Source organism: Dreissena polymorpha, chromosome 9 (assembly GCF_020536995.1).
Source record: "Dreissena polymorpha isolate Duluth1 chromosome 9, UMN_Dpol_1.0, whole genome shotgun sequence".
Lineage (NCBI taxonomy): Eukaryota > Metazoa > Mollusca > Bivalvia > Myida > Dreissenidae > Dreissena > Dreissena polymorpha.
The window spans coordinates 19,314,215-19,328,712 of NC_068363.1; the positions used below are offsets into that span (position 1 = coordinate 19,314,215).

The following is a 14,498-nucleotide window of genomic DNA, read 5'->3' on the forward strand; positions in this document are numbered from 1 at the left end:
CGGATAAGTTGACGTCAACGTACGTAGCTCTTCGCGCCAAATTACTACCTATGTTAATGACGTCCTGATCGAAACAAAATGCTTCTTATTAGGTACCGAAAAAAAATCAGCTTCAATATATTTTTGAATAAAACTTGAAATCCATGCAAAAAGTAGCACACGAAAAAGGGCGGCAACAATTATTATGGTGGTGTATACAGGTTGTAATACCGGGTAGATCTATAATATTTCGTGTCGACAAAACATAAATCTATTCACATTTCAGTTGCAAACTAAACCGGTAGCCTAGTGATATCAAATATTTTACAAAACTTTAGTGTTTTTCCAATCAAAAGGATTACAGATTGATATTAAAGATATGAAAACAATCAAGGTTGCCTAGACGCCTTCCAAAAATTGGCCTGTTACCTACGAAATATCTGATTTTAAAATTATTTTAAATCTCTTTTTGCAAAGATTTTTTCAGGTGATATTTGTCACTTGTGTCGAAAATTTGCCCATTGACTTTAAAATTTCAATTTAACTTTTTAGTGGCTGGAAAAACAGAAGTGAGTCCATGTTTAAGACGTGATATAAACTTGTAAACAATCGGCTCCGGAACTAAGAGGTTTCGGCAGATATTGGGCATGTTTCGGATTACATCGATACGTCGTACCACCGATATGCAGTACTCGAAGTATCAGATATTTCGTTGGTAATATTAAATGAATAATCATCGAGATAAATGTACAGATTAGTTGAACGTGAAAATAGCATCGCAACGAAATCGTCTTAAAGCCCGTGACGCACTTTTTTTTAGAAAACACGGCTGTTTTGGCAGATCTACCAGGAACGAATAGAACTTGTCAACTGGTGATGACGCATGTCGTATCATGTTATATAAAGTTGTTGACAAGCAAGAACAAAACTATAAAAAAGTATCGTAGTGAATTTAATATCAAAATGTACATCATATATATTAAGGAAACATTTGCGCAGATAGAATGCTTGACAGTGAGCAGTATATTATTATTACTTATTCGGACAAGTTTGTATATTAAACTGATGTTGTAGAGATTTTGAGTAACAATGGTGCAATTGTTCTCGCATTAGTTACAAAAGACGATATGTATCGCACATGCACAATTTTACATCATGAAAACATTTAGATTTGAAAGTTTGAACGTACGTTGAAAAAATGGTGGAGAAACATTTCGAAAGTGACCGTCTATGGAGAGTTAGACAGACAGACAACCATTTTGATTTCAGTTACCCCATCTACTTTCTAAGGTTGGTAAACAATGAGCAGGAGACGATGGATGTTGTTGTTCAGAGTTAATTTACAGAAAAAAATCACCGACCAACTCTTGAGACGATGGAAATGCTATAATTATGTTTTCTACTCAGACCGTGAGAAGAGCTTGAAGTCAAATACGGTAATTTGCTAAAGATTTTTCTCTTTGCTTGTTATAAAATTATCGACAAATGGCAATTTTCTATCACCCACGTTTAATATTAACGGCACACACACAAACAACACAACAAAACCTGTCTTATTTATTTTCCGTTTTACAGTTTTATTGGTACAAATAAAATATCACAGAAATTGAAAACATTTATTTCATTCGGGCTATTTTATATTTCACTTGTCAATAAAAATAAATATTCTTAGCTGTAGTTTATAAATATGACAATATTACACTAGCAAAATGCATATGAAGTAAACCTATTTCGTATAAGAATCTACAGCATTGACAGACATTAAATTATATTCATGCGATAGATAATTGATGTTCATACAATTATATCAGACATTGATTTAACAAGAATACCTTCAATGCAATAATGATTTTTTATTTGTTTGTCTACATAAATTGTTGAAATATTATACACACTTGTTTTTCACCAATCGCCGAACAATAAAGCAAAAACTTCAACACATTAAGAAATGAATATTATTTTGGCGTTCATTCATAAATAAAGAGAAATTTTCCAGTCTTATCATACAATGATCAAATGCAGGGAGCTGTTATTCAATTCCAATAATTAAAGGGATCTTTTCACGCTTTGGTAAATTGACAAAATTGAAAAAAGTTGTTTCAGATTCGCAAATTTTCGTATTAGTTATGATATTTGTGAGGAAACAGTAATACTGAACATTTACCATGGTCTAATATAGCCATTATATGCATCTTTTGACGATTTTAAAACCTAAAAATTATAAAGCGTTGCAACGCGAAACGATTGAATAATTTGGAGAGTTCTGTTTTTGTCGTTTAAATTTTGTGAAACTACGAAGATTGCTTATATAACGTAAAAAATACGTCAAGTATGTGTACTCGGCGGAATAGCTCAGTAGGCTAATGCGTTTTTACTTCAGGACTCTGGCAGGACTCCAGGGGTCACTGGTTCGAAACCTGCTCCGGGCAATGTTCTTTTCCTTTTTTCAATTTTATTCTTGATTTTTTCCTGGAGCTTTTACGATCCAATGTTTACAATTATCAATATAAAGCATTTAATGAATGAGTTAAAAAAATGCCAAAATCTGTGAAAAGGCCCCTTTAAAACGTTATGTGTGTAAACGCTGCAATTGTTTAAAATACAGGGGTTACATCGGAAGCCGTACGAATTTCGTTTTTTTCGATTTTATGTGCGTCTAACAGCAGAACGATACCTTCCGCGCCACACAATGGAAGCATTCCACCGTTTATGAATGAATAGTGATCGACAAGATTCGCGGACTACAATGCCGATAACTGACCACGTATTTATAAAAAAGTAGTACCGTAATGAATATTTATGAATTAACTTGCATACGTATTTGATTTATAGGTAAATGAAACACGTGTCACTAGAGCGGATTATCCAATCAGAATGCAGCGTTTATGTGAACACGCAAACAGTTGTAATTATTGTGACATCATAGCGTGAATGCCCGTCTTTATGACGTCATAAGTGCCCACTACAGGCGCCCCGGGATTCCCCCGGTAACTAGCGTGGTTTCCCCGGTGATATAGCTGGCGTCATCAGAACACAGGAACGAGACAAGCCCTGACACCTCGCTGGGATCACCTATCCTGGGATACAGAACAGAACAATTCCATTACAACGATGAGAACACATGTTTTCATATATTATTCGTATTGTTGTTCGCTGATGATGAGCTGCCGATGTAAGTGATTACCACATACAAAAACAAAATTTGGTCGATGCATAAAAGCAATGGTGGACAAACGCGATTCAGCGAAAACCAAAGTTTGAAAGTGAATTAGCTGGTAGTATTAATGAGTAGAACAAGTGGAAAACATATATGTTTCCGTAAAATTAGCATAAATATCAACAAAAAATTGAAAACATAGATTGTGAATCGTTATAGATTGTAGTACAAACGACACACGCACAATCGACTCCCTGCGTTTTTGCATTCCCGGACAACCGGCACCTCGTAAATTTGTCGACAAGGATACTTTGCATCCGATTTAATTGTCCACCCGAAAATTGGCAACCGATATAAGGCTTTGAAACATGTCATTTGTTTCGCAAATAAAGACATTTTCCTTGATTTAACTTTGCTGCGAAAACAACAATCATTATACAAAAGTCCAACAAAGTGTTGACCGGCTTTTTAAATCGCATTTAATCGGGTGCCGATTGTCCGGGTGGACAATTAAATCCGGTGCATATTGTCCTCGTCGACAAATTTACGAGGTGTCGATTGTCTGCGACTGCAAAAAAACGCAGGGAGCCGATTGTCCGGATGCCGTTAGTCCGGATACCGAAAACATACACTCATCACTTACTACCGGTAAGCACATTTGAAGTTCAGAGAAGATCTGGTAAATTATAACACGAATTCGTATCATTTAAGTTTAAAGAAAGACTTCACAAACATACAATGTTGTTTGACATTTAGTGCGGGAACAAAAGTGGAACACTTGTAATACCTTTTCATAGGAATCATTTGCATCACCATGTCTTTAACAGCAGGATTCTTCCACAACTAAATTGAGAAACAGCATAACAATATGCATTTAAAACACCAATCTAAACATTCCACACATACATTTGGGCCGTGTTCTGTGAAAAAGGGGTTTAATGCATATGCGTAAAGTGTCGTCCCAGATTAGCCTGTGCAGTCTGCACAGGCTAATCAGGTTTCGACACTTTCCACTCTTATGGTATTTTCCGTTTAAAGAAAGCCTCTTCATAGCAAAAATCAAGTTTTGGCGGAAAGTGTCATCCCTGATTAGCCTGTGCCGACTGCACAGGCTAATCTGGGATAACACTTTACGCATATGCATTAAACCCCTTTTCACAGCGGCTTATTTATCTCGTCTTAAGTATGGCTATGTCTTCGGTTTAATCAGTCCCAGCATACACTCAGTCTTCATCTTATATCTATTTAAGCCGCCAACTTCAATACCCCGAAATACCAACAGGTTGAGTGAATTAACTGTTTAATATTAACAATAAAAATAAAACAATGACTTTAAAAAGTCATTAGAATAGAATTGTAATTAAATATTTTCATGAGCTTAAACGATACCATACTGGGTTATATTCTTATAGACCAGTAATTGAAAGTACTGTATTGAAACAAAACTGAATTCTATACTTTCAAGACTTTATTGTATGAAGACCCAATATTAAATAAGGATTAAACATCACACACTTACACTTTTGGGGCATCAAATAACACAATCCATATATGTCATTAAAGTCATTTGGCAAGTACAGATAATAGAAAGTTTAAACTGCTTATTGTCCGCTATATGCAATACCAACAAAACGCTTCCTCTGACTGGGCAGAGTCATACCTGTTCGCTAAACTTGGTCTGGATGACCCCTGGCGCCACACAGTTCACACGTATGTTCATTGTAGACAGCTGGGGCACCAAGGCCTTTGTAAGACCAATCAGCGCTGTCTTGCTTACAGAATAAGGCCCCAGGAACTAGATATGGGTTACAAGGTGATTATAGTATTTAAAGAACTTGGTCAAAGACTGACTTGTTTTAAAAAACAAGAGCACCGCATAACAGGTGCCAATGCTCGGCTGCTGGTGCAGTTTTTAATAAATGAAAGCTAGTCAGATTTTTTTTTTAGAGTTTAGAGCAAAATGTTAAGGTTATAGCACAACGAGCTGGATATGACAATTCCTCAGGTTTTCTCCAAAAACAGCCGAGCTAAAAATATACATCATAGATGGAGAAATAATGGTAAGGACAAAGACAGATTCATATATATGGACCTTGCTCTGTGAAAAGGAGGTTTAATGCATGTGCGAGAAGTGTCGTCCCAGATAAGCCTGTGCAGTCCGCACAGACTTATCAGGGATAACACTTTCCGCTTTTATGGTATTTTTCGTGTACAGAATGTCTCTTCTAAGCAAAAATCCAGTTTAGGCGGAAAGTGTTGTCCCTTATTAGCCTGTGCAGTCCACACTGGTAAATCTAGGATGACACTATATACACAAGCATTAAAACTCCTTTTCACAGAGCACAGCCCATATATATGTTTTAAAAGCAATCATCAGTTGAAGTGCATACAATTACAAAGCATTGCAAAGCAAAAATGAATGCTTCATATGAAGTTTTTCTGTCTTTGTTGTCAAATTTTGTGACAACTTGTTGATCCCTTTCACAACATTTAAAATGCATAGCACAATGAAACAGTCTGGATGGCCAAGTGGTTAAATAAATATCCTTTCAGCACAAAGGACCCTTGTCTGAATCAAACATTTTCATGATAATGTTTCTACTCTCATGTTACGTCACAGCTTACCTCCATGGGTGTGTATCCAGCAAATGAAGATACCAGCACAATTGAACCACCACTGGAATGGACAAGAGAGAAAAACGGGTTTTAACGAAAAATAGTGCATAATGGACGACCATAGTGTTCACAAGCATACAGAAAAACCATTGAGCAGTTCTATTACAATGATGATCATTTTAAACAATTTTCATAGCCTAACAGATAGCACATACCATTTTGTTTTACTACAATTTTCAGTGTTGTTTTTTCACCATTTTGGGAATGGGGCCAGGTCCCATTGCATTGGGAAATTGCACGTCATTTTGACTAAATTCGGGAAATTAATATTGTTCATTTTTTGCTTACAAATACTGTAAATTTTGATAATAAAAGTGATATTATTATATTTACTAAAGTTTAACTTATAGAGCTGGATTTGAGATGAATAAAATGTTGAGATTTATTGAAACACATTTTTGCTGTTGAATATCTTCAAAAGGGAATTTTCAGGTCTCATTTGGGAAAAATATATACTTTTTTCCATTGGGAATGGGTCCCTTACAGGACCCAACTTTGAACGAAAACAAAACAACACTGATTTTATGTAAACATTTAATGTGAACATAAACAACTTGAAAAAATGTTCCTGCATAAAATATGCTTCAACTTATTCAATTATAAAGCAACTCCTCTGTAGAAGTAAAAACTGATGTTGCATCTATTATGTGGCTTGTTTATTATGTATTTCTTTAGTTATTCAATTATAAAGCAACTCCTCTGTAGAAGTAAAAACTGCTGTTGCATCTATTATGTGGCTTGTTTATTATGTATTTCCTTAGTTAAGAAGTTTTTTGACAACAAAGGGAGACTATTGAATATGAGCATGTTGATAGTAGTCAATGATGGATTACATACCCTCGAGCCTCCATGTATGGCACTACTTCCTTGCACAGAAAGAATGCAGCCTTTACGTTTGTTTCAAATATCTGTAACAAAAGGGCGTTAAAAATATAAATATTATTTAACAAAAAATGTTGTGATATTCACAGGTAAAGTATAACATACCAGTACTACAAAGAAGACAATAACCATGATTTTGTTTTAATGATGGTATCATGCAATCACAAAACTGTAGGCTGAATAAAATGATAACATTACAACGTAAAGTAAAAAAAAATAAAAATGAAATAACATTTAATAAAGATGATATTATAAAAAGTCTTATATATTTTTATTGCTATTTTATGCAAAATGTAATTTTTAAAAGTGAGCTGTTTCAGTTACAAAATTCACTGAATAGTACTTTTTTTAAATTGTGTATATTGATTACAGACCTTTGCCTTTGTGTAATAGAACCATAATACTTACTTTATCCCAGGCTGATTCTGATGTCTGAAATATTCAAAATGTTAAAATAATATTGTGATTGTTTTTTCTATGGTCACAGTTCATTTTAGTTTTTTCTGTTTGACAATTTTTTTACATTCAGTCCAATGATTAGAAACAAATGAAAAGACTAATCAAATATAGGATCATCAATAAAAATCATAAATCTCAGCATCTTACGTTATTAATGAAAAATGAAGCATCAGCTAACACATGAAAATACGTTCTTAGAATCAGTAAATTGATGAGACAATTTACAATTCAAAGCTTACTTTGAAGATTTATAATAATTTGACACACATTTGTTGAAAAAATATTTATTTAATAACAAATGGACCTAGTCTGTATACACAGTAATATTTATCAATTTCTACTTACATCAAGCATTGGCCCAAATGTTGGATTGGCAGCTGCATTTGAAACCAGTAAGTCTATGCCACCGAATTTGGTCAGTGTCTAAAAAGTGAAATGAAGACAAAATTATAATTTGTATTACCCATGTGCATAAAATTTTACACATACAAGCATCACAGTTCATAAGCTACATCAGTCAATAATAATCAATACTATTTAAAAAAACAAACCACAACACCACCATAAAATGTTCACTTATATTTTTATATATAATTTAGTAAAATTATAATTTGCTTAATGAGTCAAAACTAAATTGAATTATAGTTTTCATACAAAATCTCTCATAGCAATACTGTTTGTGGCAAAATTTTAACCCGCAAACAAGTTGCAGTATATAGAATACTTAAAAGAAAACGTAAGTCGTTATAACTGGCTATTGGCCGCTAAATACATTTATGCTAATTTAAGAATCTTGTAGTGATCAAAGTTGCTTATGTCCATTTTTAAGTTGTTATTTTCACAGACTTGTGAGTCTTTTATAAGGGGGCAAAGTGCTTTATTAGTCTTAGAGATGGAACAGAGGATATGGTACTAGAATATGCACATATTACAAATCTTTGACAGCTATGGTGGGCACTCAAGATTTGATTTTCATTTACAGCCTGTAACAGATTACAGCATAGATGGTGCATCATGGTTGCAATGTTTTCACCACATTATGAGAGTCACACATTTCCCTTATGTATAGTGATTTTTAAAATCAATTAATATCCTGATTATGATTTATTTAAATAATGAGATCCTGTCCAAAAATATACCTTATATATAATTAACTTTAATTGCTTCATCTAGGATCAATTTTAACCGTATTCAGACTGTCCATGACCAAGAAATATTTTTTTAATACAAGCTATCAGCTAAAACACGGTATTGGTGCTGATTTGCATTTTTTTATGTTATATCCATGGCTAAGAAAAAATATACAAGATAGGAATTAATTCTAAAGGTCCACTACACTGGCATATACCCATCTTACTTTCCTGAAAATTTCAAGACGCTAGTGCGACACATTCTTGAGATATACCTTGAAACATGCTCTAAAAATGGCCTTTATTTAGCGTTATGCAGTCTCACTTGAAAAAATCTATTGATTTAAATGAGAAATGCTCTTGATATCAGCAACAAATGATGCAAACATTGGTATAATGTTACACAGACTTGTATCCGGTACGATTTGCTGCTTGAATTAATGAAATAGGTAAAATATTATGGATTTTATAAGTAAAATACTACCAGCAGGGATTTTGTTTAAACACTAAAATTCAAACATATACTTATTGTTATACTCCAATTATTGGTACAAAATTTCAGTAAATTAAACTTGTATTAACATAAAAAATTCAGTTATGTATTAGGATAAGTACAAAACCCATTCAAACTACTAGATAAGCCGGGGTTTTAGCAATAATGATAGTTCATTGGTAAATCTTTTTATTTAAAATTCTGTAGTGTCTGTAACCATTGAAAGTTTTATGTGGCAATAGTTTAGAAGTTTTTCCATGCAAAAGTATAAAAACTACATTTGCTAATGTGTATTCATGTCATGTCTAAGTTGGCTTAAATTTGCCTTTCTAAAATATTATCATTATTGAAAAAATACTACTTAGAAAAAGTTACAGACACTACAAAAATGTGTCAAAAATGAAGGAAAAAAATCCCTGTTCTATTTCTCATAAATATTTTGTTTTACTCATGAGAAAGTTCCATCTTTTATGTTGGAATGTTACATCATACATTGTGCAATAGATTAATGTGCAAAAAAGGTAATGCAAGACCTCTTGGGATGAAATAATGTAAGCATTCTTGTGGAATTATTTTATGAACAATTTATTTAGGAACAATATAACCTGATTTTCTTTGTCTAAAATGATTTATCTACATATGTCTGTGTTCTTTACGATGATACAACCCTTTAAAGGGGCCTTTTCACAGATTTTGGCATTTTTTAACTTATGCATTAAATGCTTTATACCGATAAATGTAAACATTGGATCGTAAAAGCTCCAGTAAAAAATCAAGAATAAAATTAAAAAAAGGAAAAGAACATTGCCCGGACCAGGTTTTGAACCAGTGACCCCTGGAGTCCTGCCAGAGTCCTGAAGTAAAAACGCTCTAGCCTACTGAGCTATTCCGCCGAGTACATACACGTGAAGTATTTTATACCTTATATAAGCAATCTTCGTAGTTTCACAAAATTTAACGACAAAAACAGAACTCTCCAAATTATTCAATCGTTTCGCGTTGCAACGCTTTATAATTTTTAGGTTTTAAAATCGTCAAAAGATGCATATAATGGCTATATTAGACCATGGTAAATGTTCAGTATTACTGTTTCCTCACAAATATCATAACTAAAACGAAAATTTGCGAATCTGAAACAACTTTTTTCAATTTTGTCAATTTACCAAAGCGTGAAAAGATCCCTTTAATATGGAGAGAAGACAAGAACAAACCTCTTGTAATGACTCAGGTATGTATCTACTATTTTGATTATGCTACGCTAAAATTCGTAGTGTCTGTAACCACTAACTTCCTTCTTTAAGCCTTAAACCTTTTTTGTTATATGCGAGTAAAATGAAACAAAATTATATTTTGTTTTTCATTGCTGATGTCTAAGGTGCATTATTTAGACATTTTCTGTCTGAAATTTGAAATATTTATCATAATAATGTAAATAAATTGTCTTCATAGTGTAGCTTTCTATAAACTCATGGCATTTTTTCCATTATCTCCTAGAATATGCAATTGGAAACATAGTTGTTTGCATTAAATATCATGAGAACAGTAAATCCAAACAAAACCATTTGAGAATTTACTGAGATCAGACACAATATCAAACAGTTTGTTTTGATGGTCATATGGTTACAGACTCTACAATGCCTACACATTTAACTTATTATTGTTCATGCTATCAAAGAGCATATAAAATCATTTTTAAAGCTAAAGTGATGAGTTTTAACCATGTCTGAAGTATCTTCTGTTTTTTACTTTGATCCAAATGGCTGCATTTAATCATTTCCTTTGCTTATGAATGGATCAATGAAGACATGCGCACTGTATGCTTTACACTACATGCATATATATTTACATTCTTATACTTTAATTAGTAGCAGAAACTTTGAAGAAAGGAAAATGAATTTTGTTTCCGTTCTTGTTTCAGGAAGCAAAGATAAATCAAGCAAAAAAGAAAAGATAAAATAAGACTAGGTTTGGCTGCATGAAGGTTAAGCATTGGGAGAACAAACGAAAATATGAGAAGCTAAAATACAACTATGATGCCTTCGTAGCTGCTAGGCTAGAGCAAAAGAATGGAATCAAAGGACATTTTAGTGTTTGCTTTGGGACAGAAATCAGATTGAAATACATTTATTTGAATGTTAAGCAAATTTGGCCTGGAAGAGATGACTGTTTACAGGAATCAATAGATGTTATCTTGTTTATAGCGCACAAGATCCAGAGATATTATTGAAAGTGGACTTCGCAAATTCAAATTCAGGGCAAACATTACTTAAAGCTTAAACTTCTCTGTGATTATCTTGATAGCTAGAGTAACAAAAGGTTATAAATACATCACTGATTTGCTGCTTGAAAAATTACATTTTTTTTATGCTGAAATGTTTGGAAAGTTTTCCGCACATTATTTGTTAATGCTTATTGCTGCATAATGAAATTCTAGATTATATTAATTTGAAACTCTATACAGGTGTGCCTATTCATATGAGATGCCAAACTCATAATGTCAGATTAGTCTTCTTTGACTTGTATGTGCCTAGCACTGAGAATTGTCAAGCTACACGTCTCCTGGACAGCTATTGTTACCCCATGTGTAGTGTCTGTAACCAACTCAGATCATGTACACTAAAAATGTGTTTTAACTAAATCTCTAACAGATCAAAAATCATTTGATATAATGTTCAAGTCACTGTTTTTATGTAAACTTGCCTTAAAAGTGCATTTTTTAATGCTTTATGCCATTCTGCAACTGTTTTTGGAATCATATATTTTGGTAGTGTCTGTAGCCAAACTTATGAGCATGCATTTCTACCTTTTATGAAAACTTATGCTTTTTCAAACCAATCGGTTAGATTTATTTTGTTTGAATATACTTCCTGGTTTCAGACAAATGCCTATTTAGCTATCTTGTGCGTCTATAATAAAAGTTATAGAAAAGTTTCTTGCTTGGTTCTCTTTTGGTCTGATACCTGATTAATTAATGCTTTGATTTTTTTTGTTAAGATAGTAATCACTTTTGGTTTTTTGCTTTATTTCAACAGTTTATAACCTGACGTTGATGTTAAAGTGAAAATATCTGAAGTTTTGAAGTTCTGCTATGTTTTTCTTGCATGTTATATGACTAGTGAGTAGTGTTGTGTCTGTAACTTGTATTATACCATAGGAATAAAATGTTAGATAAAAAAATAATGCATGCATGATCAAATAAAATTCAACTTGATTTGAGTAGGGGATACCTTGAGCTTTAAAAATAACACCAAGGAAATGCTGTATCTACAATTTCATTTTTTTTGAGTAAGTGAGACTACTTTCAGCACCAATATCGTGTTTTTGCCGTATGTATATGCTAGTCTGTTGGGACAAGTCAGATAGGAACGTCTGAAAAGAAAGATTTTGGTCTGGCAGCATTTCAACTGCACAAGTACATTTGGCTTTAAGAGTTTATGCAGAGCCCTGCTATACCTTGCCTCTCACCTGTTTGATCAGTGAAGCTCTGTCCTCTGCCTTACCAACATGACACACCACTCCCTCAACATTCAGATTTTCAGCTTGCAAGTCTTTAACTGTTTTCTCCACATTTTCTTTCTTGCGACTACTGACTATCACTCTAGCACCATCCTGTCCCAGCCTTCGAGCAATAGCTAACCCTATGCTAAATGAGACATGTAAAATTCATTAGCTATTAAGTATTATAGAACAGTGTTTATTGACTACATCATCGTAGTACATGCAATATTGTATTATTGATTTACTTCTGTACTTTTTGCAACAGGATGAAATCGATAGGATGGTAACTCTATAAATATTTGACATAACCAAGTGGATTTGTTGACGGTAGAAACAAACATACACATTCTACAACACTGTTAATGGTAATTTAGTTTACGGGTACGAATAAGATAGGGTACGAATATGTTTTATATAATTCCCTACCCATCGGTTGATGCTGTCACAATGGCAACTTTTCCGCTAAGTTTCCCTTTAATAGAACTTGTTGATGCCATTTGTAATAAAACAGTTCTTTGCAGAGGAGCCTTTAAACGCGATATGAGCGTTCTCTGCATAGTGGTCCAATGTACAGTATTATCACTTCCGGAATTCCATGGTTCACAAATTGGAATAACGATTTAAAAAAAAATAGATATTGCGTATCGTACGTGATTTTCATTGGTTAGCAATAATTAAGTAATCTAAAAATAGTAACGCGATTCCCACGCCGTAAGACTGTAAACAAAGCATGGATGAATGTTAAACGCACATTCAGCAATTTGGGTCGATTATTTAGATCTGGTGAGTGGTGATGCTGTTGTTACATTATTTGTTGCCAGGCAGTTTATGAGCAAACAATTATATTTGCATGACTATTTATAAAATGTCTTTAGACATAATAGATATGTTGTACCGTAATTACTCTAAATTTTCGGACACTCTAAGTTTTCGGACACCCTCTTTTTTAGCCAAAATAATTATTTTTCGTGACTTAAATTTTCGGACATACGGGTTTTCGTTCATAATTAATGTCTCTTGATTTCGGACAGGCTGTTTTACCGCGCTATTATACAGACTTAGGTCCTGTTTTTGTTTCTCTTGTGACACTTCAATCATGGATTTTTACGATTTTTGCCGAGGGCAATGGGGTTATGGAGGTTTCGGTAAATGACAAGTTCGGTAAATTGATTTATATAGTAAAAGCCGTGGAGGTTTCGGTAAATTGATTTTATAGAGGAGGTATACCTACAACGAGGTGTTAATGACACCTATTATCGGCTTACAATAACATTAGGGGCATTTATTTGCAAACTGTGGATTAATTTTGATGTACATTAATTGAGTTGTTTGGCACTAATTTAATGATCTGTTTAAATGTACGGACTTGATTTTATCAAATTAGAGATGTTTGCAAAGTGTTATTATTAATTATCCAGGCTTGCAACCTATTAATATTCTAATCGATAGAGGTAAATTATATATTAAGGTTATGATCATTTTGTATTATATATATGTTTTTATACAATTAGTTGATAAAAACCTTAATTAAAGCGTATCAGTTAAAAATAAAATAATAATGTGGCTCTTACAAGAGGTGGCCTCCACGTGGCAAAATGTATCTAATTAGTATGTGATTACTCCCTCATTTTTTTTAAATGACATGAAATATTCAAATATATATATTGTATCCAAGGTTTAGTTGTTGCTTATTTATAATATATGGTAAATAAAACGGATTACAAAGTAAATCAGTTATTTTTTTATTGAACCGATTTGTTTAGGCAAAAAATGATTTCAGTTTATTTCGGCCGTAAAACCCATTGTTCCAATACAGAAGCCAGGTGCCTGTGTATTAATTTGATAAGATAATAATCATCACAGCAGCTTGCTATTACACAGTGTATTCATTCGGCTGGCGTTGTGTTATATGTCATTTTTATCAGTTTTCAAGTTTTCAATTATGTGTATCTCTTCGCTTAACTCAACGTTCAATGGCACGCGCACTTAACATTATTATAAAACATAACGCGTATCATTATATTACTTTTTATTTATTACGTACACGTATTAAATTTTATATATTGTTTTTTCTTGTGTTTTTCTCAACAAGAAAGAAAAAATAAAACATATAATAAATATAAAATTCAACATGAACTCATTTTTATTAAATCATATTTTACAAGAAACTTTTTAAAATAGCATTAAACTTAATTGAAGAGCTTACATTGATTCCGCCATAAAT

General features: G+C 33.0%; 2 protein-coding genes across 2 annotated transcripts in view; one reads left to right on the plus strand and one right to left on the minus strand.

Moving 5' to 3' along the window:
* Nucleotides 1–2,546: 2,546 nt before the first annotated feature.
* LOC127846509 (dehydrogenase/reductase SDR family member 4-like) lies at nucleotides 2,547–12,887 on the minus strand. Its single transcript, XM_052377803.1, has 9 exons — nucleotides 12,701–12,887; nucleotides 12,242–12,419; nucleotides 7,499–7,576; nucleotides 7,103–7,126; nucleotides 6,650–6,720; nucleotides 5,762–5,813; nucleotides 4,797–4,931; nucleotides 3,924–3,979; nucleotides 2,547–3,056 (listed from the first exon to the last, which is right to left on the minus strand). The coding sequence occupies exons 1-9, from the start codon at nucleotides 12,829–12,831 to the stop codon at nucleotides 2,942–2,944; spliced, it is 840 nt and encodes a 279-aa protein (XP_052233763.1). The 5' UTR covers nucleotides 12,832–12,887; the 3' UTR covers nucleotides 2,547–2,941.
* A 66-nt stretch (nucleotides 12,888–12,953) lies between these two features.
* LOC127846510 (thymidine kinase 2, mitochondrial-like) overlaps nucleotides 12,954–14,498 on the plus strand; it is a 50,605-nt gene continuing 49,060 nt past the window's right edge. The window contains exon 1 of the mRNA XM_052377805.1: nucleotides 12,954–13,057. Within this exon, the coding sequence (XP_052233765.1) occupies nucleotides 13,009–13,057 (49 nt within the window). The 5' untranslated portion in view covers nucleotides 12,954–13,008. The remainder of the gene's footprint in view (nucleotides 13,058–14,498) is intronic.